This window comes from Pterocles gutturalis, unplaced genomic scaffold, assembly GCF_000699245.1.
Source record: "Pterocles gutturalis isolate BGI_N339 unplaced genomic scaffold, ASM69924v1 scaffold19559, whole genome shotgun sequence".
Lineage (NCBI taxonomy): Eukaryota > Metazoa > Chordata > Aves > Pterocliformes > Pteroclidae > Pterocles > Pterocles gutturalis.
This window is the reverse complement of record NW_010131163.1, coordinates 96,645-121,692: the sequence shown is the minus strand read 5'-3', so window position 1 is coordinate 121,692 and position 25,048 is coordinate 96,645. Positions and strand designations below refer to the sequence as shown.

The 25,048-nt window shown below is 38.1% G+C and overlaps 1 protein-coding gene across 2 annotated transcripts in view; it reads right to left on the bottom strand.

Moving 5' to 3' along the window:
* Positions 1 to 2,901: 2,901 nt before the first annotated feature.
* Positions 2,902 to 25,048, bottom strand: part of RALGPS2 (Ral GEF with PH domain and SH3 binding motif 2) — a 94,006-nt gene continuing 71,859 nt past the window's right edge. Inside the window, exons 13-19 of one of the 2 annotated variants that reach the window (XM_010080517.1) lie at positions 23,123 to 23,177; positions 19,305 to 19,382; positions 17,636 to 17,741; positions 16,800 to 16,892; positions 8,197 to 8,302; positions 6,840 to 6,931; positions 2,902 to 4,572 (exon numbers count right to left, since the gene is read on the bottom strand). In XM_010080517.1, the coding sequence (XP_010078819.1) occupies positions 4,543 to 4,572; positions 6,840 to 6,931; positions 8,197 to 8,302; positions 16,800 to 16,892; positions 17,636 to 17,741; positions 19,305 to 19,382; positions 23,123 to 23,177 (560 nt within the window). In that variant the 3' untranslated portion in view covers positions 2,902 to 4,542. The remainder of the gene's footprint in view (positions 4,573 to 6,839; positions 6,932 to 8,196; positions 8,303 to 16,799; positions 16,893 to 17,635; positions 17,742 to 19,304; positions 19,383 to 23,122; positions 23,178 to 25,048) is intronic. The other variant, XM_010080518.1, reaches the window with a different exon arrangement.

Sequence of the window (25,048 nt, the reverse complement as noted above, 5' to 3'; positions counted from 1 at the left end):
AAGAAAAAGGGCAATACTTAAATAATAACAAAACTTTTCAAATCTGTCCTTGTAGGGAGAATAGGGAATTAGCTGATGTGATTTAGTACCAGCCCTGGTGTCTTGATGCTTCTTCCAACAGGCTGCATACCATAGCCAGCCATGGAAAAGACTGGAACTGCTAATGCTGGTGAGGTAGGGCAAAATAAAAAGGGCAAAGAATGAAGAAAAATGCCACTGACAGAGCCAAAAGAAACAACATCCCATGATCTTATCTTGATTTGGACAAGATTTGCTACAGTTAACCAAAACCGCAAGATCAATTTGCCTTTTATCAAAAAGGGACCTCACCTCCTCCAGTGCCTGAGCAGCACAAAAAACCTGCAATTACTTCTGCTGGAAGGGAAAGCATTTCCCTTTAACATTTGTTATGTCTGATACTAATAGAAGAGGACTATTGTTGAAAATGTATGAAGGCAAATAGAGGAGGCTGATGTTGCAAGAAAAATTAGATTAGCTAAATTTGCTTCTAGTGAGGAAAAGATAACTAATACAATCCTGCTGTGTTTTTTTATGCTTTCTTTTGCTCCCAGTATGTTTTCAAATATGCATACTTCTATCAGTGCTTTTCTTGGTAAAAGTTCAAGTGCTCTGCAGTTGCATTTTGAGGAGGAAAGTTAATCAGCTGATTCCCCAAAAGAGACACTGATTCCTCAAGCAGGAGGCTAAAACATCTGCATAACTAGAGGGCTGCTTGATATGCCAGCTCCAGAGTTGACAAGTAATGTCTGCCACTACAGTATTTTTTTTTTAAGTCTTTTTTAAGTAGGATATGATTTTCACAGCAATTTAAAAGAGCTAACTAACAGAATTTTAAAGCTGGGGGCTAAATCTCATTAATTATTTATTTTCATTCATTCATTATTTGTAGTTTGAATGCTTATAACTTGCACCTAAATACTTAATGAATCATAATAGCCTGAGTAATATTCCTCTGGCGTGAAATGTCTGCAAAGTGAAACCTGTGTCTGGGATGAACTGTGTTTACTCAAACTATCAGAATTTTTCAAAAATAAAGCTCCTTATCTGCTTCCTAAGAACACTGGAATAGAAGTCAGGTTTGGAAAACCTAGCCAAAACTAGTACGGACTAAGATGGAAAGACAGAAGTCAGCAGTAAGTATTCAACCACCAGTGCAGTGTTATGTACTTCTAATGCATTGCACCAATTTCATAAGCCTGACATTCCCTGTTATTCAACCTTTCCCAAGACTGTTAGCTTAGCTTACAAAATAGTTCGCAAGTCAGCAGGTGATTAACATCTACATGTGAAGACTTTCTATGAAGATCTACTCTGAATAGTTTTTGCTCATATGCCTCCAAAACAAGGAACTGTAAGGGGCATCTTCAGTTTCAAAATCAAAATATTAAGAAACAAAGTGACAAATATTAGCTGAAGTATTTCAGCAGTATTAACAAGATAAAGAATTAGAGCAATACATTAAAAATAAAAATCAAAGAGTAACAGCCAACTATCTGAAGTAGTCTGGATGACAGTCTTACCTGAATGCCATGAGCTTGTTGCTATCCTTGTTTTCTCAGCATTGGTTTTAATTCTTTAACTTTTTTAACCCCCTTTTTAAAAAAGAGCATTACTGTTCTTTACAGTGTATTTGACTTGTCTGAGTCCTTCCAAAGCTTAGCTGAGGCAGCTTTCCCTCAGGGAACAAAACTACCACCTCTTTCTGAGCACCACTTATCTCACAATACATAATACTTCAGTATTTCTGTGTTGCCCTGTAGGACTACATTGCTAAATAGGAGGTAAACAATAGGAAAGTACTGAACTACTCATTGTAACAAGTGCCAATAATGTTTTCTGCATTGTCATTAATCATCACTCCAGTTATTCTGGCTACACATTTTAAGAAACTCCTCCCACATTATTCAATCCCTCCCACAAAAACCAGCATATCTGAGGGTAGAAAAACAAGGAAGAGTAGGAGGCCTCAGAACAATGAAAGCTGGTAACAGCAACAATTCACTCAATGATGATTTGTGAACTGTTTTCCCCACCATCTTCCTACCATAAAAACCTAACTCAAACCAGCTGGAAAAATACAGAAATAATAAATGACACCTGACCTGGCTCTGTCTTTAGCAAAGCTGTGTGATGTCAGGCTGTGGCTCCCAGTTGCACGTTTCCTTTCACTAACAGAAGAACAGATACAGTTATGCTGCAAGGAACCTATAATAGCTTATTTAAAAATTCAAAATCCACAGGCTATTATCCACAATGCTTAAAAAAGTACACACATAGTTAAAAAACACTTAGTTGAGAAGAAACACACATTAAGTCATTTTTTAAATGAAAAAAAAACCCCAAACTAAATTTGTGCAAAGTCTACGACAGTAACACTGCTGGCTGTGAAGATGTTGTCTTTACTATACACCCAACATGGGTAAACTTGGGAGACGTGAATTGCAGAGGGATTCAAGCACAAACAACCCCTTCCCAAAATACATGACTTCAGGATCAGAACAGACTATTCATTCCCCATCAAAACAACAAAAAAATTACAAGGGGACACAAATTTCCACAGTGCTTGTGGTGTAATTCTGACAGAAGCATCCTTCTACTGTTTTCTTTCTACCAAGAGCCAATTCACAAGAACAAGTCTTGGAAACATAAACCAGCCTATTTACCCTCTCCTCTACATCACCAAGTGGTTGGGGTATTTTGTGTTTTGGTTTGGTTTTTTACTTTGAGATTGGATTATCCTTCTTTTTTGCTCCCCCCCCCCATCCCCAGAAATCATAAATTTAGTATTTCCATTAAGAGATAAATTTGACTCTGGAAAGGACCCAAAAAGTGAACTTATAGGCTTCTACTCAGATGCAATAAAAAAACTGTACATTTTCAAAATGATCACTACTAGTAGAAACCTTTATTAGATAGTCAGAGAACTCTGCCACAGACTGGTAGGTAGCTTGTTTCTTTTTTATAAAAAGGAGTATTCATGGTGGAATCTGCAAGCGTATTTACGGCCACTAAACCACAATGCCAATGGAACAGTTACTACTTTTTCACAGACTTCAGAGTTCTGATATCAGAGTCATATTTTGGACAATGTTTCCTTGCTTTACAAACATCATATTTTTGAAGATTAAAGACAGACTAATCATCCAGGAAACTAGATGTAGGTGATGTCAAGGAAACCCAAATAAAGCAAGAATCAAAGTCGTAAGCAAAAAACACACAGATAAAGCACGGCTCCCTTTTTACAACCATAAAGTTTTTCTCTGTGAGTAACTTCAGTGACCAAGAACTATCCTGTTAAGGATAGAATTTTGATAGTCCCACACCTTTTCTCTCCATAGGTTATCCTACCTTCTAATGAATGAATTATTTGCCTGTAGATCAAAAGAGCTTCTGCATGTCAGGTCTGCTTTAGGCCATGTTAGCAATACCACACAATGTCAACTATTTTGACCAAGACCGATTACTAAAAATCAATTATTGCCAAATGAGAACATGAAAGCTTGAAATTGTGCCTCTATCTGTTAAAAACTTAAGTGATATTAAGAAACACCATCCACTGACAGTGGTCCCCAATTGATAATTAACAGATACCCAGAGAAGGAAAATGTCTCAGTGAACTATATCCAAGTGTTGGTTTTTTTTTGTCATTCAACCTTCATATGTAGGAGAGTGACAGGTGTAGAAACAAATGGGAAGAAAACACTCAGTTCTGACCCAACAGTGCTTTCAGTTTCATCTCTTCCACACACACACACCCCGACCACCCAAAACACGTGAACTACATTTCTAACCAGGAATTAGGTAACAACGTACCAAAAAAGTTTTTGGTGTGTAAGTGCTCAGCCTTTGTGCCACTTGTAGGGAATATGGCTCCCATACAGTACTATGGTTTGCAAGTTTACTGCTATTTTAAACTTGCAGTTGTTACATTTCTTACATTTGTAGGTCTGAGAGAAATAACATTGCTCCATGCTCAGTGTGCCTGGGACGAGCTCCCATCAAGAACTCCTGGTATAGTCTAAACAACATCTCTAGAACATGTAGTACCTCTTTTACCTGGCTCATACATAGCTTTTGATACAACTCTTAAATACCAGTTTACTTGTTTTCTTAAGAATGCCTAAAAAGGTGAGTTATTTTCAAAATTAGTATAAAGTTAAAAGAAACTCAAACTAGCTACAATCTATTTAACTCAAGCACAGCACCGCCAGAAGTTTCACACACACTATTTGGTGTTTCATGTTGTTTTTCCTTTCACTCTTTAAGGCAGTGGTTTCCACAGGTCAGTTCAGAGAATATAACGAAGCATGGTCCATGGCAATTCATGTTGCAACTCCATTTTTAATTTGGGGGACTCTACTCCCCAACCTTTAGTGGTTTTGTTCAGGGCTCCAGAGTTCAGAGATCGAGTTGACAGGCTCCGTTCTAGCACAAAATACAGCTGGCACATTTTTCATCAGGACCTCGTTCTCAATTATGAGATGGTTCCAATTGTTCTTTTTTTTGTTTCGAATTAGCCTATTATTCAAAGGTCATCAAGTTGGCAGGAACCTGAAAACAAAAATATAAGAGATAGCAGATTTTACTTTGGGTACTTGCATTCCACTGTTTCACAGATTAGCCACCTGTTTAAATGCACATCATTAACATTTATTCTGTTCCAGAAAAAAAAAAGGAGGAGGAATGCAACTATCATTCAGCAGTACAAGGATACTTAAAGCTGTAGAAAACCCAAGTACAATCAAAATATTAAACTGCTGCATGGTGTATAATTTTATTATATGGCCCTAGATCTGATTAATTTTGATGACATTTAAGATTTAAGTTGTCAGCAAAACAACCTTAACATGATAAATCTCAGCACCAAACTACACAAGCAGAACCTTCTCACTTGAGTCCCAGCTAGAGAATTCTTGGCACACAGGTCAGTGATTGATGCAGGCCCTCTAGTATTTTTAAGACTAATTTAAAAAAACGAGGCATAAACACTTGCTTGGGCTTTTCCCATAGGAAACCTAAATGCCTGCTGCAGACATCACCCCCTTTCATGAAGGTGAAAGCTAGTTTGCATTACATTAGTTTATATCCCTATTTTCTCCCCATTAGGAATCTGCCTGACAGCAACATCTCTTGTTTACTCAGGTTATTAAAGAACCACCACATTCCTGATGACAGTCAATAAGGACCCAGTTTGGTCAGATTTGAAGCAAGCATTTCTTGCTTTGCCTATACCATTTACCTGTAAGAGCAAGAATGATCAACTGGGCAAAAGTTCCACCGTTAAAATTAAAAATAATATCTATTAATAGTTCCTAGTATTATTCACCTGGGGAGGCGTCTACAACTCTGTCGAAAGCAGATTTAAACATCCAGTCCTTCTTAGGCAGTCATACGGTTAACAAGCAAGCAAGATCTTCCATTTTGAACAGTACCTTAAGGTATCTCTCTAGGGAAAGCATTGTTCAGGAGTCAAATCACCATCAAGAGAAAAATTTTACAGGATCCCTTTTTTTTTTTTTTTCTTTTAACTCATTTGGTAAACCAACCTTTGTAACCTGACGTTTGTGTGAAGCGTAGATGCTTCTATGGGAGCAACTATGCTGCAAGAACCCATATAGTACAACTACACAACATGCCAGAAAATGGAAAATATGCAACAAATTATGGTGGCAGGGGTTTTGGCCTTTTAATGGTAGTTTTTTTTTCATGAATCCTCCCCCCCTTTTTTTCTTTTAAAATCTGCTACACTTATCTTCACTTTGCTGTCATATTTTCCACAGGAAGACCTGCCAAGATCCTTAAGCCTGCTGCTTTTGCACAAGCTAGGGGCTGAATGCTTTAAACAAGCTTGCATTAAATAGCATTGTTAAGCCTTATTGAATAAAAGCTGTCCTCAGAGGGCAGTTTTCAGGCTTGCTGGGAAGTCACCCCTTTCTTGCAAACAATTTGCCACTATTTGCTACTATTCTCACCTTCTACAGCCAGGAACACAATTCCCTCTCCTCAGTGCTATCGCAAATACTTTCAAGAGAGCTTCTGCAACCCTCCTTAGATTTCTCTCAGAAGCAGAACTGAACAAGAAAGCACAGAAGGATCTGGAATGGTCCTTTTGTTTCCCCTTGAAATTCAATAGTACTTTTGCTTCGAGAAATCCATAAACAAACGTGCAAAGGAAAAGGGAGATTTCAGGATGTCAAAGTGGTAACTTAAAAAGGATTTTGCTGATGAAAAACGTCTGTAAGAATTTATAGGGACAGAATTTAATAGGGGTCGGAGTGGTCATATTCCCTTCTGATTCATGGAAAATTCTACTTCTGCTTTCAAAGTCTGCCAAATGTACCCAGGACTAAACTATTTTTTAAATACATATTAGAAATACATACAAACAACAGAAAACATGTGTGCCCAAGACCTGACCAAATAGCACTATGGGAGAGTTATCTGGGATTGATATTGAATGCTACAGTTTACAGCTTTTTATATTACCGTAAAATAGCCTTTTTAAAATGGGCAATGACAAAAATACTGCCACTCAGACAGACATTTTAGAGCATTCCTTCCACCTCCCCCATTACTTTAAATTAGCCTCAAGATAGCCCCAAATCCTTCTTCATTACCACAGAAGCTCTGAGGACTTGTTTGCAAAGGGACAAACAGGAAAGCTAAGGTAAATCAATACGCATGTGAAATCGATGTGCAGGCTGCTCAGAGCAGATGGTTCTTCACACAAAGTGATCAGTTACAGCTCAGTCACCTTGAAGATCTGTCAGTTCTGAGCTCTTAACAGCTCCCACTCCTTTTCAACACCTTGCTCTCACCTGTTGTCTGTTGCTTTGGCAGGCAGCACTCAGGTGCTTAAACCAGAGCATTGCATTCATTCTGTTTCCAGCTTGAAATTTATATGAATTTCCTAAGTGAGAAAGGTAGAGAAAAAACTGATAAAGAAACACAAACAATACTATATACTTTAACCCTAACTATATTCAAACAACTCAAAATTAAAACACTATGAAAAGATTTAGTAACAGATGGTTCATATAACTTTACACTTTGGCATAGGTGCAACTTAATTGTTCGAGCTAGTGAGAGAGAAGTCTCAGCTTGCCTATCTTCCTTTCCAACATTCTAGATTTCAACTAACACCAGCATCAACTAGGAAAGAACAAGACATTTCTTTCTCAGAACCACACAACAAAAATATTTTTGTTCATTGCCATTATTGCTATTTGTTTATAATATTTTTTTTAAATGAAGTGCAAGATAGCACTGATGCACTCTAAAAAGCTACAGTTGAAAATATTTGAAAACTGTTCCTAAACAGATTTCTGTATTTCAGACTAGTATTTTCAGTGTCTGGTGTTATACAGCGCTTGCTTGGGTTCAGAAAGGCCGAGTATCACAAGAACATTGCAGATTGCGGGTGCCAAGTTTAAGCTGACAAGTATTAATTATTTCCACGACTATATCAGTGGTGCTAGAACAGATGCTCAGAAATAAAATGTACTAAGACTTGAAGCAGACAAAGCAATAATGTTAAGCTCCTTTATCTGCTAATATTACTGCTAATGATGCTCTTTCTGCATAGCTTGAAATTCTATGGAAAAGTAACGATTTCTTCACAGTTCAAACTGAAACCAGGGCACTACGTCAGACTACTATTTTGCAGAGGAGCCTTGATTTCTGTTAAAGTGTTATTTTTTGTTGTTGGGGTTTTATTTATTTGTTTGGGTTTTTTTTATTCCTCCTGGTAATAGTGCTACATTTGAATAGATGGTTTGGGTTTTATTTTTCATTTGGAGAGGAGAGGGGACTGGTCAGGCACCTAGTGTTAGCTGAATACTGAACTTTTTTTACTAATTCTTACTTACATGTTCACATACATGAAAATGCCTCTGAGTGGTCTAAATATAGTTTAAAAGAATGCAGATGAATTCTCCCAATAAAAATCACAAGTGGAGTTGCTAATCACTTGGAGAGTTCTTAGAACTGAATAAAGACTCTAAGGATTCTCCACAGACAAGTGTTCCCATAGCATTCTAAAGGCAAACCGGACATGTTGGGAGAGCAGCTGAATAAGTAAAATATAACATCCTTCCATTTAGTTGCCTATGAACACCTCAGCAAAGCAAATGTTTACTCTGGGAACGACTGCACTCTTGGTGCTACATTGCTTACCCTTCTCAGAATCGGTCAATAAGAAGAGATCTGGATGTTCAGGGTCATCTGCCATCATCACCATCCAGCCCACCACTGACACATTCTTACTCGGCGTGGATTTGAACTGAAAATACAAGCAGAGGTGGAAACTAAAGTAAAACAAGAAGCTTCAGACAGACTGACTGCACAGAACAACAAAAGAGCACTTCTCAGTGATACTGTTAAGGACAAATAATAACTTCAAAGGAAGCCTAGCAGTTCATAAAATTAATAAAATTTATGAATTTTATATGGAATTAGTGAAAACAGAACTTACCACAATGACTGATACTCAAAACAAATTAAAAGGAATATCACAATCCCCCAAAATGTGTCAACAGACATCTAAAATACACTGTATGAATACAATGCCATTCCTCACCACATTACTGCACGTATAGTATACGTATACTATAGTCCAAAAAAAAGTACAAATGTAACAAATGTAAAGCGAATCCCTCCACTGTTAACAGAAGAATGAAACTTGTCTGTGCCATAATTATTTAAAGTTAACAGGCATTAATTACAATAGTCTGCAATTACACATAACACGAATCCTGAGGACAAGATAACACAACTGTGTAATTAAATATTATGACCTGATGAATGAAATGGATCAAACAAGGGTGCAGATTCAATAAACAGGTGCGCAGAACATAACATGCTCATTTATTGACAAGATGTTCAAAATGACGAGGTTCTCCTGTTCATAGCGCTACTCACACACCAACATATAACTGAGGCCTCTTCTAAGCCCAACACCTGTCTCTGCTACACCAGCCCCTCTCCTGACAGCTCCCTGGTCCCACTCTCCTTTTCATTCACTTGGCCAGTATTATTTTCTATTTCTCAGGCTTCTCCTCTCAGTTCCAGGCTACTTGCCCATTAAATCCAACTGATTTCCAAACCACTAACCTTCCTCTCCCTGGCCTCCTTCCTTATTTATTAGGAGACCCTCACAACCCACCTCTCATTACTTGCTCAGGCAGTCCCCTTCACTCCCCTATATCTAATTCATTCAGTTTCTCTCAAATCATTAGTTGCCAGATCTCCTCTTCCTGTATTCATGGCTCTGACACAGACTTTCTTCATCAGTCCTAGCACTCTCACCCTCCGCAGTGCTTCACCTCACTTCTCTGCCCAGAAGGTCCAACTCTGCTCTATGCTGGTCCTTATCAGATGTGTCTTCCTCCTCTTGTTAAATCCCTATTCTAATCCCTTTATTAGCACAGTAATTTTGACCCCTCTTTAATTACATTATTAGAAAGTATAAAGCTAAAACAATCTCAGGGATATCTGAAGTCATTAAAATGGATTTATAGTACTAGAATACTTTTATTCTTCATACTAATGCCACACAGCAGGTTTACAACACTAAGCATCAATGTCTTTTGTGTCATTTTAGAAATACTGCTTTACCGTTACCAACCTAGAACTCTGGGTCAGCAAAAGGAAGCGTTACTGCCAATAACTTTGAGGGTACCACAAGCAAAGTAAGACCTTTTAAGAATATTCTCTATATGGGAATGTAATTACTTTATAAATAAAATTCCAGTGCAAGTCTAATGTCAGTTATTCTAATCTATGCCATAGATTAACTGGAGACTTTGAATGTCCAGAGAAGTTTATCTGTCTGGGACTTGTGCAACAGGCTACATTTTAAACCTCAGTTAAAAATATATTAGAACTTTAAATTGAACAAATGTTAGACCAATATTTGAAACAAAAAGTACTTTAACCAAGTTCAGAATAAGAGTCCAACCTCCTTAGATCTTATAAACTTTTGAATGCATCATCTGTGTACTGCCCTCTTTATGTCGCTATAGTTACACTTGTAGGAACCATTCCATCACAAGTTCCTACCAGTCACGTTCAGCTGACATTTGTGTAATGTCAGTGGAAATATAAAAGCTTGGAAAGTTTGAAGGGATGCTTGTACGGATAGCTTAAGCATAAAAGTGATGATGTCTGTTCTTTGGAAAGACCTGCCTGCCAAACTTTGAGATGGATGCCCTCTTTTTTGATATTACTATGAATAAAACTGTGGGAAAAGACCATCCCTCATAAAATGCAGAGAAACACATACACTAAAGTTAAGCAGCTCTATTGCTTTTGGGAGGTGGAGAGATTTGGTAACACCTCATAAAAAGAGGAAGTAAATTATAAAGCTGTATCAGACAACATTTCATTACAGTGATGGCTGGATAGCGTAACTTCTTTCCAAACAAATGGAAATTTCTTTGAACATTTTGGTCAGTAATAAAAAACTTTGAGGAATTTTATCAGAAAGAAGGAATAAAGACATCTACAAAGAATAAAATAAGAATATAGCTCACAAGTTCTTAAAAAAATAAAGTATATATTCAGTAATTGCCATGGACCCACTGAAGACACTGCCTTGAAAAACAAGAGGACACAACTTACACTTAAAAGGGACCTGCAAAATGCAAGCTTCCAAGGAGTCCTACAAAGCACTAATAGGTCCTTTTCACAGAGGAGGAAATTTGAGTCACAAAGCAGTTTTAATAGTCTACAGATCAACAAGGTACCTCTTTAACTGCACTCATTCCTAGAGTTTAATGAAAATAGCACATGTGCACTTTCCTATCTTAGTTATCTATCGTAACAGTAGGTATATAATATGTCAAATTACCATGCAATCAAAACTGTTCGAGCTCACTTGTTTTTTCATTTTATTCAAAACAATTAGTTAATCAAGGTACTTCTCCAAAAAGTAAAAAGCTACACAAGGAAAGTGTTTCCTGCCAGCATTCAATCCTTCATCACTTGAAACACATGTCAGTTTTCCATCCCTTTGCACAGCTGGGTTTGTATTCCTGTTTATGTAGTCCCCCAGGGCAGTTCGTTCTCCACTGATGCAGAGCCTTGCTAACAGCAAGTCTGCTTTGTTAACATGAAGGGAATGAAAGCTTCATTGTAATTTAATGTTCCTGGTTCCTCTTTGCTTTTTTTATACAAGCCACTGGAATGACACTCTCATACATACAGAAAACTACACAGCTCTGGTGCTAACCTTCACATAAATATATTTTTTTGTTACGGTTGTTCTGAGCTCAAACGTATTTATGCATAAATCTTTGAATGAAAAACTGATTAATTCTGTGAACAGACTTCTCACTCCAACTTTTTGGTACATACAAATCTCCTCCTCCTCATCTCCTGAGATGTTTACAGCTTTCTAATATTCAAATCATTTTCTTGGTGGCTGAACATACTTCCTAGAATTCTTTATCAGGGTATTTCGCTGAAAGTGCCTGAGCAACAACTATCAAGTTTTCTCAAGTGCCAACAAATGGGTCTAATTCTGAATATAACAAGCAATGAAGGCTTGGAATGAACAAGGGTTCATGCTCAAGCATGAAGCTTTAAAAATTCTCTGTTGCTTTTCCAAGTACCTACAAACATGGAAAAATCTCTCAAGCATGCTATGTTGTCACAGAAATTGGCAAGATTCTTCCAGCCCAATCACTATAAACAGGTTTTTTTATGGGTGTACTCGCATTTTTCAGGGTGAACACTTTAAGACTAATTTTAATTTGGCTATTTTTACTATTGTCCAGTTCTAAAAGTGTGCAAATCCTACAGTTTCATCACAGATGCTTGTTTGGGCGTACAATTCCAGCATGAGATAAAAGCTACAAACGTTCCTCTGAGATTCTCCTGTACCACATCTCTGGGCTCTAAAATTCACATAAAATTTTTTCCATTAGTGTAGTAATAACTGAACCCTGTTCACTATTTAAAATACAAAACTCATTATGTCTCGTAGTCCTTCTTAGCAGTTGCAGCACAAGAAAATTTGCCACATTCAGGTATCTACAGCATCCTCTTCCTTTGGACTAGGATTCACATCTGGAATACACTGTATTTGGCTTTGACCATAGGCACGAGAAGAAGAGCTGGCTTGCCCAAGTCTAAAAGGGAGAGGATTTCTTGCCCTTTTTGCTGGATTACACTATGATTTTCATGAGGTAATTTTCCAAAGAGGTTGGCTCTTATAAGCCTGGAAGAGCTTTCAGAGTCAGTGCATTCCAAGTCCTCAGTCTCAGCTGCCTGAAGCAATAGCAAGAGCAGAATGGTCAAAAGCATGCCTGTAATCAAGACACATTTACCATGAGAGCTCTAGCCAGGAAACTTTATAGCAGACTGGCTTTTTCATTGCCAGTGTTCCTTTCCATGTCACAGAGGCCCTGAGAAAGGAAGCTGAAAAGACAGATGCTTACATGGCTCCAGAAGATGCCTGGAATATTTGAATCTATGTAAATCTCAAATGTATCAAACTTTGAAAAAGAAAGCCGCTTGGAAGTAGACAGCATCATCCTTTATAACCATTTAATCCATTTTTTAACCATTTAATCTGGACAGTAACAAAACCAAAACCTAGATCTAGCCTCAAATCTATTTTGCAGAATGGACCTCTACGGAATATAACTGGACAGTATTTCTAGAAAGAACATGTACCCATGCACTATCTACCTACAGATGGTTGATCATCTACTGTTCATTCTCTCTTGATTAATTTTCTTTCTGAAAATGCAACCAAATATGATTTGAAGCATGAATCTTGACAAGTCATCTTCATGGACTCCAGAACAAAAGCTGAGGCTTTCACCTGTAGTGAAGCGGATGGAAATCTAAGCCATCAATAGCTATGTTAAAAGTAGAACATAGGTAGACTAGCTGAACAAAGTTTCTGCCCGTCACTTACCAGGTTGTTTAATAAACTAGAGCTTTTCCCCCTGATCCCCTAGCCTCAGTCTCCCACAAGCTACCAGGGTTATCTTCCACCTTAATTTCAGCATAAAGATTATTGTGGGAACCTTTTTAGAAGAAAAAGGTTACGTAGTTGATTTGTACTAAAGGAGAAAAAACATCAGCAAGGAATGAGAATGTAGGCAATTATGCAGAATGTAAGTGAGATATGGAGGAACTGAAGGTAAATAATCAGCATGACTAAGTAATTTTAAGGGTCCCGTTCCCAGGACTAAAGCTAGCCAATAGTAACTTTGTTGTTAGGATCTTAGAATCATTGTATCCAATTAGTAGCTGACAAATCTGCAAGAGCTCTGTATAAAAGTGTGTAATCAAGGCATAATAAATGGCTACAGCATGATCATATTGGTCTGCATCTGAGTCCTTACCAGCAGTAGATTATACTAAGTGTTATAATAACCTTTGGAGCAGATGTACACATGCATTCACTGTGAACTATTTGTTTAAATAAAAGAAAATCCAAAGCATAACTAATAGGTATTACATTATTTTAACCATGATTGCACCTGGCAAACCGAATCAGAGACCTGAGCTTCATACCACGCTTTGCATCCACAAACAGAACAAAATACATTTGCTGCCCTAAAAAACTAAAACCAAGACATCAGCTGTGCGTAGACAAATCCAAGGTTGTGCTGGATAGTTCAGTCCAATTCCACAGAGTCAACTGTTAAAAAAAAAATCTGCTCTAGCAGTCATTGCTTTTTACTATCACTCTTGTATCTCCCTTTCCTGGGAATTGCATTGCTCAAATGCTGCTCAGTAATTGCAAGCCACAACGCTGGCAGGCTTCTAACAGGTAATCCTGCCAGCGCTATGGACTTGAGTGTCTCCTCACCGCTATCTGCAAACTTCGTTATTGCTCTGCTGGCACATGCTTGGACAAACAAACACGAGAAAATAAAGATGAGAGCCAGATTTTAGCTTCTTAGGCACTAGTGTCTGTTTACTAGTAGTTGAGCTGTTATAGGTATCACAACACATCAGTGGTTTGGGGAATATTAAAAGTCAATTCAGAAAATAATTTTTGAAAGAGCATTCTAAATGGATATGACTGCATTTCAAGACAAAAGTAAAGGCTTTCACAGTAACAGAGACTCCAGAGGATCAGATACTAGACTTGAATGTTTACATTTGTTACCTTTTTACCTCATCTACTTTTCCTAAAGAAAGGGCAAGACCATTTAAATGACTAAAATTGTTACTCTGAAGGGAACTTAAGCAAATGGACCACAAAAATTCAATATACAAATTTCCAAACAATAAAATTACCAGCTATGCAATTTTTCCAAATTCTCTAAACCCATATGTTATTTAGATTGTTCTAAAATATTTATACACAATACTGAAAAAGCTTCTGATTTAATAGGTACAAGTATGGTAAAGTCTTCCATCATTCAGTATTTTGACAGACAATGGACGAGAGAGACATACAATTTAATATTCTATTCTTAAAAGAAAACAAAATGCAATTTTGGCATAAAGCCTAAAGGCATCACATCAGTAACAGGAACACAAAGTCTGACATTACAAAAAATTTATTCTCCATTTCTCAGTGTTTCCAGAAAAAACCAAGCAACTAACTGTTAGTGACATAATGCCAGCACAAGTTTTCTCTTGGTTCTTTTTCTTTTGCTTTAATAATTCACATTTCTGCTCATCACAGTTCACAAGTTTGCTCTTTCCTTTTAATGAGACAGACTATTTCTACGAGGTTTTCACTGATACCAGAAGCAAATACATCCAAACACATACACTTCTCTGAAGACACCCAGGAGACAGGATGCTCGGCTACCAAGCCTTTGGTCTGGGCTAGTATTGCCTTAACTGTCAAGACAAGTTAAGTAGGACCAGTTTCGATTTCACCTAAGCAATCAAAGCTATTAAGGGGTGAGGCAGACGGATGACAGCAAAGAAACTATGCAAATATTTCTACAAGTAATTACCTATTATTAAACAATTCTAAGTATTAGAATACTGTTTCCTAATGAACTACTTTCGATAAAAGTGGAAAATACTCTACTTTTTTTGTAGATTAAGACAACATTACGTACAAATTTTCCACACAGAAAATTCAAATATCCAGGAGTCTACTAATGAGAAATCTTAGCTTACCAATCTCTACCTTCTGAACATACATATGTTAGAATAAGAAGACAGTATTTTGTACCAAAAAGAAATAGAAATAAGTTCCCTTACAAGGATTCTAAGAGCACATTTCAGTTTGTAAAATTACATAAGCTTTATGCAAAGCAAATGTTCTTCAGTGACAGTTGTCATAAATTAAACTGAAACACTGGCCAAGGCAACTATAATTAATGGTTCTGAGTAGTGAATTAATTTGGAAAAAGATCCAAGTGTCTCAAATTTTACCAAGTCTCTTAACAGAATCTCTGGCAGCATCCTCTTGCTTTATAATTAACCAGTGAAAACAGGAACTACGCACATCATAACATCCCTGGAACATCTACAGAAAATCCTTTTATTACTTTCCCACATAAGCGAAGTATTTTTAGCTTCTTTCAAATTAAGTTGCAGTGAATAAAAGGAAAGCCAGCATCATACGATATGCTAGCTCTCTGTGAATTGTTCTGTACTCCACTGTAGCTAATGGACTACAGGATTAGACAGAAAAAGAGAGTAGTCTAATTTTACCACATACATGAAACCAGTACATGTTTAATGTCACATGGAGTGACTCCTCAGTCTTTCCACATCAATGCTTGTCTGGATTTCAATTAGCAACAAACTACTGCAAGACTCGAAGATCATCAAAAGATATGACTTCTACCTTAGAAAAGCAGACAGACCCAATGACATAGTTCCCTTCCCTATCAAACAACAAATTCAAAAGAGACCCATGGCATAGTCAAAGCAGATATTTTTGGTGTAGCACATAAATCTGCATGATACTTCTATTAGGGCTGTCCTGGGTTAAACTGAGACAGAGTTAACTTTCTTCATAATAGCTAGCAAGAGGCTGTGTTTTGGATTTGTGCTCAGAAGAAAGCTGATAAAAAGTGATGTTTACGCAGCTGCCAAGGTCTTTCAGCTTCTCTGGCTGTCTGCAAACAGGAGAAGCTGGGAGGGAGCACAGCCCCAGTTACTAGCCCAGGATTTGATCTTAGGTTTGGGATTGAGACCCAAAGTGGCCAATAATCTATTCCATAACATACACGTCATGCCTAGTATATAGGTGAGGACCCTCCGGAAGATTGGCCTTTTTTGGTTCCAGATCTTTTTTGCTTCGGGTCATCTCGCTCCAGGCGGTCACTCTCCCAAGGCCTTCCCCCCCCCGACCCCAGTCAGTTCTCAGTCTGGGACGCTCAGAATGTCATGTCCATTCCGTGAATGCGGTTTTGGGACTCTCCCTGCTCCAGGATCGTTAGCTGGGAACAGGCTGAGCCTTGGTCATCGGGTGGGGGGGCAGTATCACTGTGTATCACTCATTTGTATATTTGTATATACTATTATTTTCAATATTATTGTAGTTTAGTTATTAAACTGTTCTTATCTCAACCCACAAGTCCTTTTTTCCCTTTACCCCTTTCATTCTCGCCCCTATCCTTGGGTGGGGGGGGAGGAATTGCATGAGTGGGTGTGTGGTTTGGTCCCCAGCCAAGGGCAAACCCATCACAGGGCATATCCACATGAGGTGACCAACTGATTGGAAGACAGGATAGTGCTGACTAGAAATCATGCAAGTCCTAAACTACTCTCAGTGCTTACACCAGGAAATCACATTTTAATTTTGGCAGATGATACTGGAATATTCCTGTTTTACATACATGTTTTCTCTCTGTGGCCTTCAGAGATTTTGCAGCGTAGTAAAAGAGCTGGGTTCCACACAGTGCTACCCAGTACTTTGTCCAAGATGCCACCTAGAGAGAAAAGAGGGAAAAAAAAAAGAAAAAAAAAGAAGTGCAATGGATAAGCGAAATGTTTCATAATATTGAGCTGTAAAATAGCAGGCATCATCCTCAAGAACATGACAGCACTAACTGTCCAGCCAAACCATCAGCCATGTTTCCAAAGCTGCTGTTTCTGGTTATTCGTGTAGGCCTGTGAATGCATTAAAAATCTAGAAAGCAGAAAGAACATGTGCCTCTCCTCACTCATCTGAGAACAAACTTCTGCATCTTACTGTATACTTTCTGCAACTCTTATTGAACACTTCATTGACTTAAGAGTACATTTGTCCCTTTTCCATTTTATGTACTACCACGGGGTATCCCTCCATTGTCACGAATATGTATTTTGATTTATAATTCATGATCAAGCATTTGCAATGCAAAGGCTAAGGGTTATTATCTATTTACAAATTGTTAGGATTCTCCCTACTGTTCAGGCAGACAAAACATGCTCCCCTCTTTAAAAGTTATCAGTAATTTTAACACATTTTATGGAGCATTAAATTCCTCTTCTACTTCCTAGATTATGGGTATAGCCTTATAAACAAAATAAATCCACCAAACAGAATAATGCAAATGCTAGCAGTGCCCCTAAACCTTAATCAGCAAGGCAGAGGAGATCTCAGACACTTGAATTAGTTGCACAATGGCCACATTATGGTATTTATAGCTGGGCAAAGGAATAAGGTGAGAAAATGAATTAAAAATCTTACTGTAGGTTTTTTGCCTTCTTTCAACAAAGTCTTCCTTCTGAGAACACCTTGAATAGTAACTGCTCCTGGATACAAATGAACAGCCAAATCTTCAGATTCTAGGGAGCTGAAATGAGCATGTGAAGACTTGTGTGAAAAAGTATTTTTCCTAAGGTCATTTTCCAATCATTACCACAAACTAATGCAAACATATATTTTTTAATTTAGAAATGCCAACTTTTTATTCATTGGACTTCATTGCGGGAAAAGACATAGGCTGTTACAAGGAATTGCTGTTCTGGAATTTACAGTCACAAGCAAAAGTGATCAGAAAAATTAATTAGCCAAGCAGGTAATCCTTAATTAAAAAAATTAAAACTCAAGACACAACTGAAATACAAGAACAATTAATTTTAAAAACCAAACGTTTGAAGGACAGTCATACTGTTGCTGTATGTGTTAAAACCTCTCCTTCAGCCCTTGTAAGAAAGATTATTTTTTTTTTGTTAGAAACACTAGAATCATTAGCACATCAAAAACAAAGCATAGCTCAAACATGCACAATCTTTAAAATATCTGAAAGCAAGAAGAGTGGGCAGAAGCAATAATAAAGAGTAGAAACCCGAACCACAGCTTTAAGGTGTTTTAATGCATCTGGTGCTCTACTAATCACCTACTCTACGTAGGATCTAAGAGCAATGGGCCAAAACAAATGCCAGGCACAGCACTGTGAAAAGAAACCTTAGCTTTATTAAAATTATGAAGCTGACTGACTTACAAAACATTCTCAAAGAGAAAAAAACTACAACAGAAAAAACTTCAGTAAATGTCAGTCAGAGCATATATTCAGCATATTGCCGAACCCAGCAGCTTTCTAGAAAAGCCAAGAAATTAAACAGTGTCTGAAACTCATTTTGAAGTAAGCCAGGATTTGTTGTTTCATCCACCCTAACATTCATGCATGTTCAAAGTAAACTGGAAATCTAGCAAACATTTTCATTGCAGGATGATGATATGGAGACAGTTTGGGACACAGATAGATGTGAACATGAGTTTAATTCAGTGAGACAATGCCTGCTTCTTAACATGAAAGAAGTTTCATAGTTAACGGCCATCTCTTTCCCAGCTAGGGTGCCACACAGCTGGAGACAGGATTTGTATTTTAATTAATCAGAATAATCAGTTATATTACTATGTCAGTTTGCTGATAAAACTATACATAATGAATTGGGGACAGTTTTAATGCGTTACTCATTTTAGCCATATTTCTTATTTCAGGGCAGAGGGGAAAAGAAACTCAATACAGAACTGCCAGCAAAGAAGACTTCTTGAATGCCATCCATTAGCACAAAAAGCAGCTTTGCTGTCCACGTGAGAACTACCAACACTGCTACACAGTGGTGGGCAGTTAAAAAGCTACCTCTAATAAAACATCTTTAAGCCTTGATATAAAGATTCAATGGTTCAGAATTTGGATTTATAGACCAGAATGAAAAATAGCTCTTATGGTTATATAGATTAAGTCATAGAAGAGGAAAGCTTTAAGTCTGAAGAAAAAGGTCTCTACCTTTATTTTGACATATAAGTTAGAAAGATAACATCAGAAAACACCCACTTAATTATTAAACCAAACCAAATCACCAACACCAGAGGGAAAGTCTGACACCTCTGGGTGCAGTGAGGATTGTACCTGCTGGCCTTCATGTGGCCTCGATAGCCATTTCGTGACACTCTTGTCCCCGGACCGAGAGAATGGTACAACCTGTTCCTGTTGGATTCCATTATAAATTGTACGTATTACATATACTTTTATTCACACAAACAGCATGACTGCTAAAACAGCGTAGTATTTTTTGTGTGCGTATCACAAAGCCACTTCTTCGAAATAAGAGACAGAGGATAATTTTATTTAGCAAAATGCATGCAGGAGTAGACAGCATGGTTTCTTATTTCATCAGAATTCTCTTTGTCACAACTCATAATACTGAAGTGTTTTATTGGCACTCAAGAATAATACCTTTGAGAGCAAAGTCTGCATTTAGTCCTTGCAGATTAAATCAGTCTAAAGGAATCATATTAATAAAACTTTTATGTCTTCAAATTCTGACTTTAGATGTTACTATCAAAAATTATTCAAATCCTATGAGTATACACACACACATGCTGTGGGGCTGAAAGGAATCAAAAGCACTATCAAAATATGACTGACACTTCTTAAAATACTATTGTATTAACACTGAAGTAAACTAAGCAACATTTTGACTCTCCAGTTCATACAAGCTCTAAATTTTACATATAAGCTTCATATTCTAGAGTCCTTAACCTGATCTATACCGTTATCCATAGCCAGGACTTATGTTCGAGCTGCCTTTTGAATACTGTTTTGCTTCACTGAACCTTATCTTTCTGGATCCCTTAGTTGACTGAATTTCATTTAAGTCCATAGAAGCACAGGCACTTTGTCCTCACCTCCTAATTTTTATCTGTTTTTCTACTTGCTTGTCTTATGCTGAAAGATTGAAAATCAGCTCTAATTCTGCAGAAGCAGGCAGTTAAGTACAAGCCTACGAGAATTTTACAGGTAAAATCTCCTACATAGCTTAAATCTAACAATCTGTCACCTGTGAGAGGGGCTTTGCATTAGTTAGGAAGCTGCTTATATTTGGATAAAGCAGTGTTTCTCAGAAAGAGACACCTAAACAAGTAGCATTGTCATGTTTCAATCTGAACTCAGAATGAAAAGGCAAATGAAACAGTCTTAAAGAAGGGATACAGAAAAGGTCAGCAGCATTAAACAAGAAGAATGCTTTTTTTTTAGTTTTGTTGGGTTTTTTAAAACCAGCTGAAGCTCAAACTATTGCCATTGCTGCAAGAAGAATTATCAAGAAGATACTAATGAATTACCATCTACTAATCTATCCCAGAATATGCCATTTCCTTTTCAACATAACCTACATCTTTGAATTTATTACTTTCTAATAAAAAATATTCAAGATATAGACAAATAAAGCAATAATTAAGATGAAGGAAAGAAAACCATAATATGAGCTGTATATTTGTGCGTACATATATTTTGCATGCAAATGAAATACTTCTTCTTCTTACCTTTAAGCTTGTTTTTTTGCATAACAAAGAGGCTATCACTCTTGGATTCGAGCTATTTCAGGGAAATCTATTCAGAGACACTCAGGATGACAACCAGTGAGACTGAAGGGTCACTTAGTATACTGCCCTTAACGTGATGTAACTGCCAGGACTTGGAATTGAAGTCCTTTGAGTAGTTTTGCTTAGCCTAAAGGGACACCCCAACGCTGAAAGCTCTTTCTCAAGCTTCAAACTGTTTCTGTTGCTTTTAATAACAATCAGTAACTGTGGTTCTCACCCCTTCTGCATTTCCCAGTTACAAACAACAGAAAAGCCAGGAAAACCAAGAATATTTAATACACAGATTCCCCAAGTAACAGAAGGAATTTTATCACATTTCTTCCTGTTAGGCAGGCAGGAGTGTTGATCAGCTTTAGGGTAGAAAGGCTCTTCAGAGGGATCTGGACAGGCTGGATCCACGGGCCAAGACCAACTGTATGAGGTTTAACAAGGCTCAGTGCCGGGTCCCGCACTTGGTTCACAAGCAACAGGCTTGGGGAAGAGAGGCTGGAAAGCTGCCCAGTGGAAAAGGACCTGGGGGTGTTGGTCGACAGCCAGCTGAACATGAGCCAGCAGCGTGCCCGGGGGGCCAAGAGGCCAACAGCACCCTGGCCTGTATCAGCAATAGTGTGGCCAGCAGGACCAGGGCAGGGATTGTGCCCCTGTACTCAGCACTGGTGAGGCCGTACCTGGAACACTGTGTGCAGTTTTGGGCCCCTCACCACGGGAAGGACATTGAGGGGCTGGAGTGTGCCCAAAGAAGGGCAACAAAGTTGGTGAAGGGTCTGGAGCACAGGTCTTATGAGGAGTGGCTGAGGGAACTGGGGGTGTTTACTCCAGAAAACGGAGGCTGAGGGGAGACTATCACTTTGCAACTACCTGAAAGGAGGTTGTAGTGAGGTGGGTGTTGGTCTCTTCACCCACATCACAAGCAACAGGACAAGAGGAAATGGCCTGAAGTTGCCCCAGAGGAGGTTTTGATTGGATATTGAGAAATATTTCTTCACTGAAAGAGTTGTCAAGCATTAGAACAGGCTGCCCAGGGGCTGAGTCACCATCCCCGGAGATATTTAAAAGATGTGTAGAAGTGGTGCTTAGGCACATGGTTTACTGGTGGAGTTGGCAGTGCTAGGTTAACGGTTGGACTCAATGATCTTAAAGGTCTTTTCCAACCTAAACAAGTCTATGATTCTATATTTTGCTGATTTAAGCCCTCCTACCCAAAGATCCTGTTTCTAAATCACTGGGGGATACTGAATTCCCACTCACACTGCATAGGAAGTAGTCATTAGTAACACTGGATGTATCCCAATTTTGCCAGCAGCTGTTTATTCCAGACAACTAATGCTTCTCCCTCACTTAAAATCTCTTTTATAAGAACAGAAACCCACTGTATGGATCAAAACTAGAGAGATGGCCTCTCTAGTTACCTCATGTTTTTTTACATTTCCATGTCAGTGTATTACCTATTAAATTCCAAAAATTGCTTCATCATCTTTTAAACCAAGGAACATACGCAAAGCTGCTGCATATCTCTAGATATTTCACACATGATGTTTTGAACGTCTGTAAGGAACCCACTCCCTCTCCCTGGAAGCAGAGAAAAGTGCTCACCCTGAAAAACATGCAATTTCAAACAGAGTTCCCAAAGCGCTCTCTAAGGAGTGAAGAAACTATGAAGGCTAGAGTAATTTGGAGGAGAAGAAATCTTTTGACATAAGGAGTATGAAATTTCTACCTTATACTATATTAAATTACAGCTGTTAAGTCTTTTTCCACATTCTCAAATACAACATGGGAAAGGATTGAAGTGGTCAATGTCACCTGAGCAGGTATTTTGACAAGGATATTCATTCTGAACCACAAAATCAGGCATTAGCAAGGGACAGTACTGTGCTTTCCCGTGTGACACAGGGGTAAGTAACAATGAAGTGAAGAGCAGATGGGAGAGAAAACAGGTGACTGTCAATGACAAGAACAAAAGGACCAAGAATAGATTAAATATATCAGGGAAAGTGAAAATGAAACACAGATAGGTCACAAGAACAGCATACATGGGATAGGCAAATATATAAAACAAAAACATCATTTGGGGTTTAATGGTACCCTGGCTGAGCTATTTAGAAGAAGTGTGCAATGAGTAAGCACCCAATTAGACAAAAGCCCTAGTACTAGCGCGTAGAACTTACTTCTTTGCTGCTTTAACAGATACAGTGAACTTACAACGGTTTATTAATATTCTTACATCTCTAGAAGATCTCTAGATCATTACACTAAAGCCTCATTTTCAGGGCTGAGCGAGAGATTGCAAGGAGCCATGTCTGAATAAGAGAAATGCAGGTTTTGAGTGGTAGTTTTTGTTACCTTTCAAATGCTGGCCAGGAAGTCTCTTCACTGAGTTCAGAACCATCACTGCTACCTTGAAAAACAAAAGAATGAATCATACTTTATTTCATCATCTACAATCCATCTATTTCAATTATGTCCAATTCTCCCCAGAATATTTAGTATTAAATGTGTAAAAAGTACTTCACCAAAATACTACAGTGGTTTGCTTCAGGAATTTCACACAAACTGAGGCAGAGATTTGAAGGGACTGGGTCTAGGTGCACATTAAGAAGTTGAAGAAAACAAGTGGTAATAAATGGGAAAGGTATTTTCAAAACTTAGAGAACATCCTAAAGACAGATTTGTCTGATTAATACAACAAGCATTTAAAAAGGAAGGTCACTTATTTAGATAATTCCTTATGAAGTTATACATGGTCACGACAAAGAGGTGCTCAATTCACAGTAGTGCAAACTCGTTGCTGCATCTGCAATACATTGGAAGGTTTTCCTCAGTTTCAGCCTAATTCAATGTCAGTCACTGCTGAAAGCCCACCTTTTGGCACACTAAGTTGACAGCTTGTTTGCTCTGCCTCCTGAATACCCATATATAAAAGGAAGAATTGACTTACAGTGATTTTTCAGACAAACTGAAAAAAAAAAATCTGAATCAATGCACCTTACTTAAGGGTTCCCACAGAGAAACAAAGGCTGAAAATCGGAACAAGTTCCCTGTAATTTAACACAGAAAATCAGCAGGGAACAGTGGTGCCCTGAAGAATAAAGACAATCTGTACAAAGGTGAGTCCAGATACCTACTGAGTAAACACAGAGGCAATAAAAATTCACACACAGCAGGGGTAATTGTGGCCAAGAGCCATGAAAATGTCATGGACTGAAGGTCTCTCTGTGCAAAATCCAAGAGAAAATAAATGCCTTTATCTGCCAACCAATTAAACTTAGATGCCTCTTTCCAAGCATTAGCGCAATACCCTCACATTAACATGATCTCTAAGGGATACTAGATAATTTGGTCTCAGCTTATCCTGAACTTTTCCTAAAGGAAGGTCCTAACCTGGTTCACACTAACATGACTGTAAAAGGGACTTATATAATGGAAGAAGCTAAGAGACCGACAAAAGTGATCTTCTGGTGGAGCTACGGGCTCCTAAGCTAGGCATAAAGGTCTGCAAGAAGGGGAGTACAATACTTAACAGGTGATTAATTATTTTCTAGAAGCATCTTTAAGATTTTAGTAGGACCATAGAATAGTTTGGCTTGGACAGGACCTTTAGAGGTCATCTAGTCCAACCCCCAAAGCAGTACTTACATTCTGAGGTCATTAATCTTAAGCATTCAATTGCTTAAAAGGTTACAGCAGCAGGTAGCTTGCCCATGAAAAAGAAGTACAGTTACGTATATTTCTGAGGCTTGTACTTCCTCTGTAGCTGTGAGGACAATGTATCAAAGAGCCACAGTTACTACAGGTAAGTGTTCTTAATTCAAGTGATTATCTGCACAAATTTAATCTATCAACAAACATTCTGGTGCCACAAGGCAGGCGAGTAAAAAGTGACTCTAGAAATAATCAGAAGTTCTGTTCGGCATGGCTTCCATCTGAACCTGCACCATGGGAAAGTAAAGAGAATACGTGGACTGAACTCCACATTGTTCCACACACTTTTATACAGGAATGCTGCCAGAAAGGTCGTGAAATATCTGAGGCAAAACTGGAGTAACCAGCTGGAGTAACCTAGCCAGATGGAGCCTGCTGTTACGGTAGAAGTTTTTGCAAAATCCCAAAACAAAGCTTACAGTTTCCTGGAAGAAACAACTGTCAAAATATTTTCAGCAAATGCCACATCCACATCACAGTGAAAAGCTCAATGATTAATTTCATCCAAACAAAACCACAGCTGCACTCTGTAAGGCAATACACAAAGTCTCTTCAAACAAACAAGTA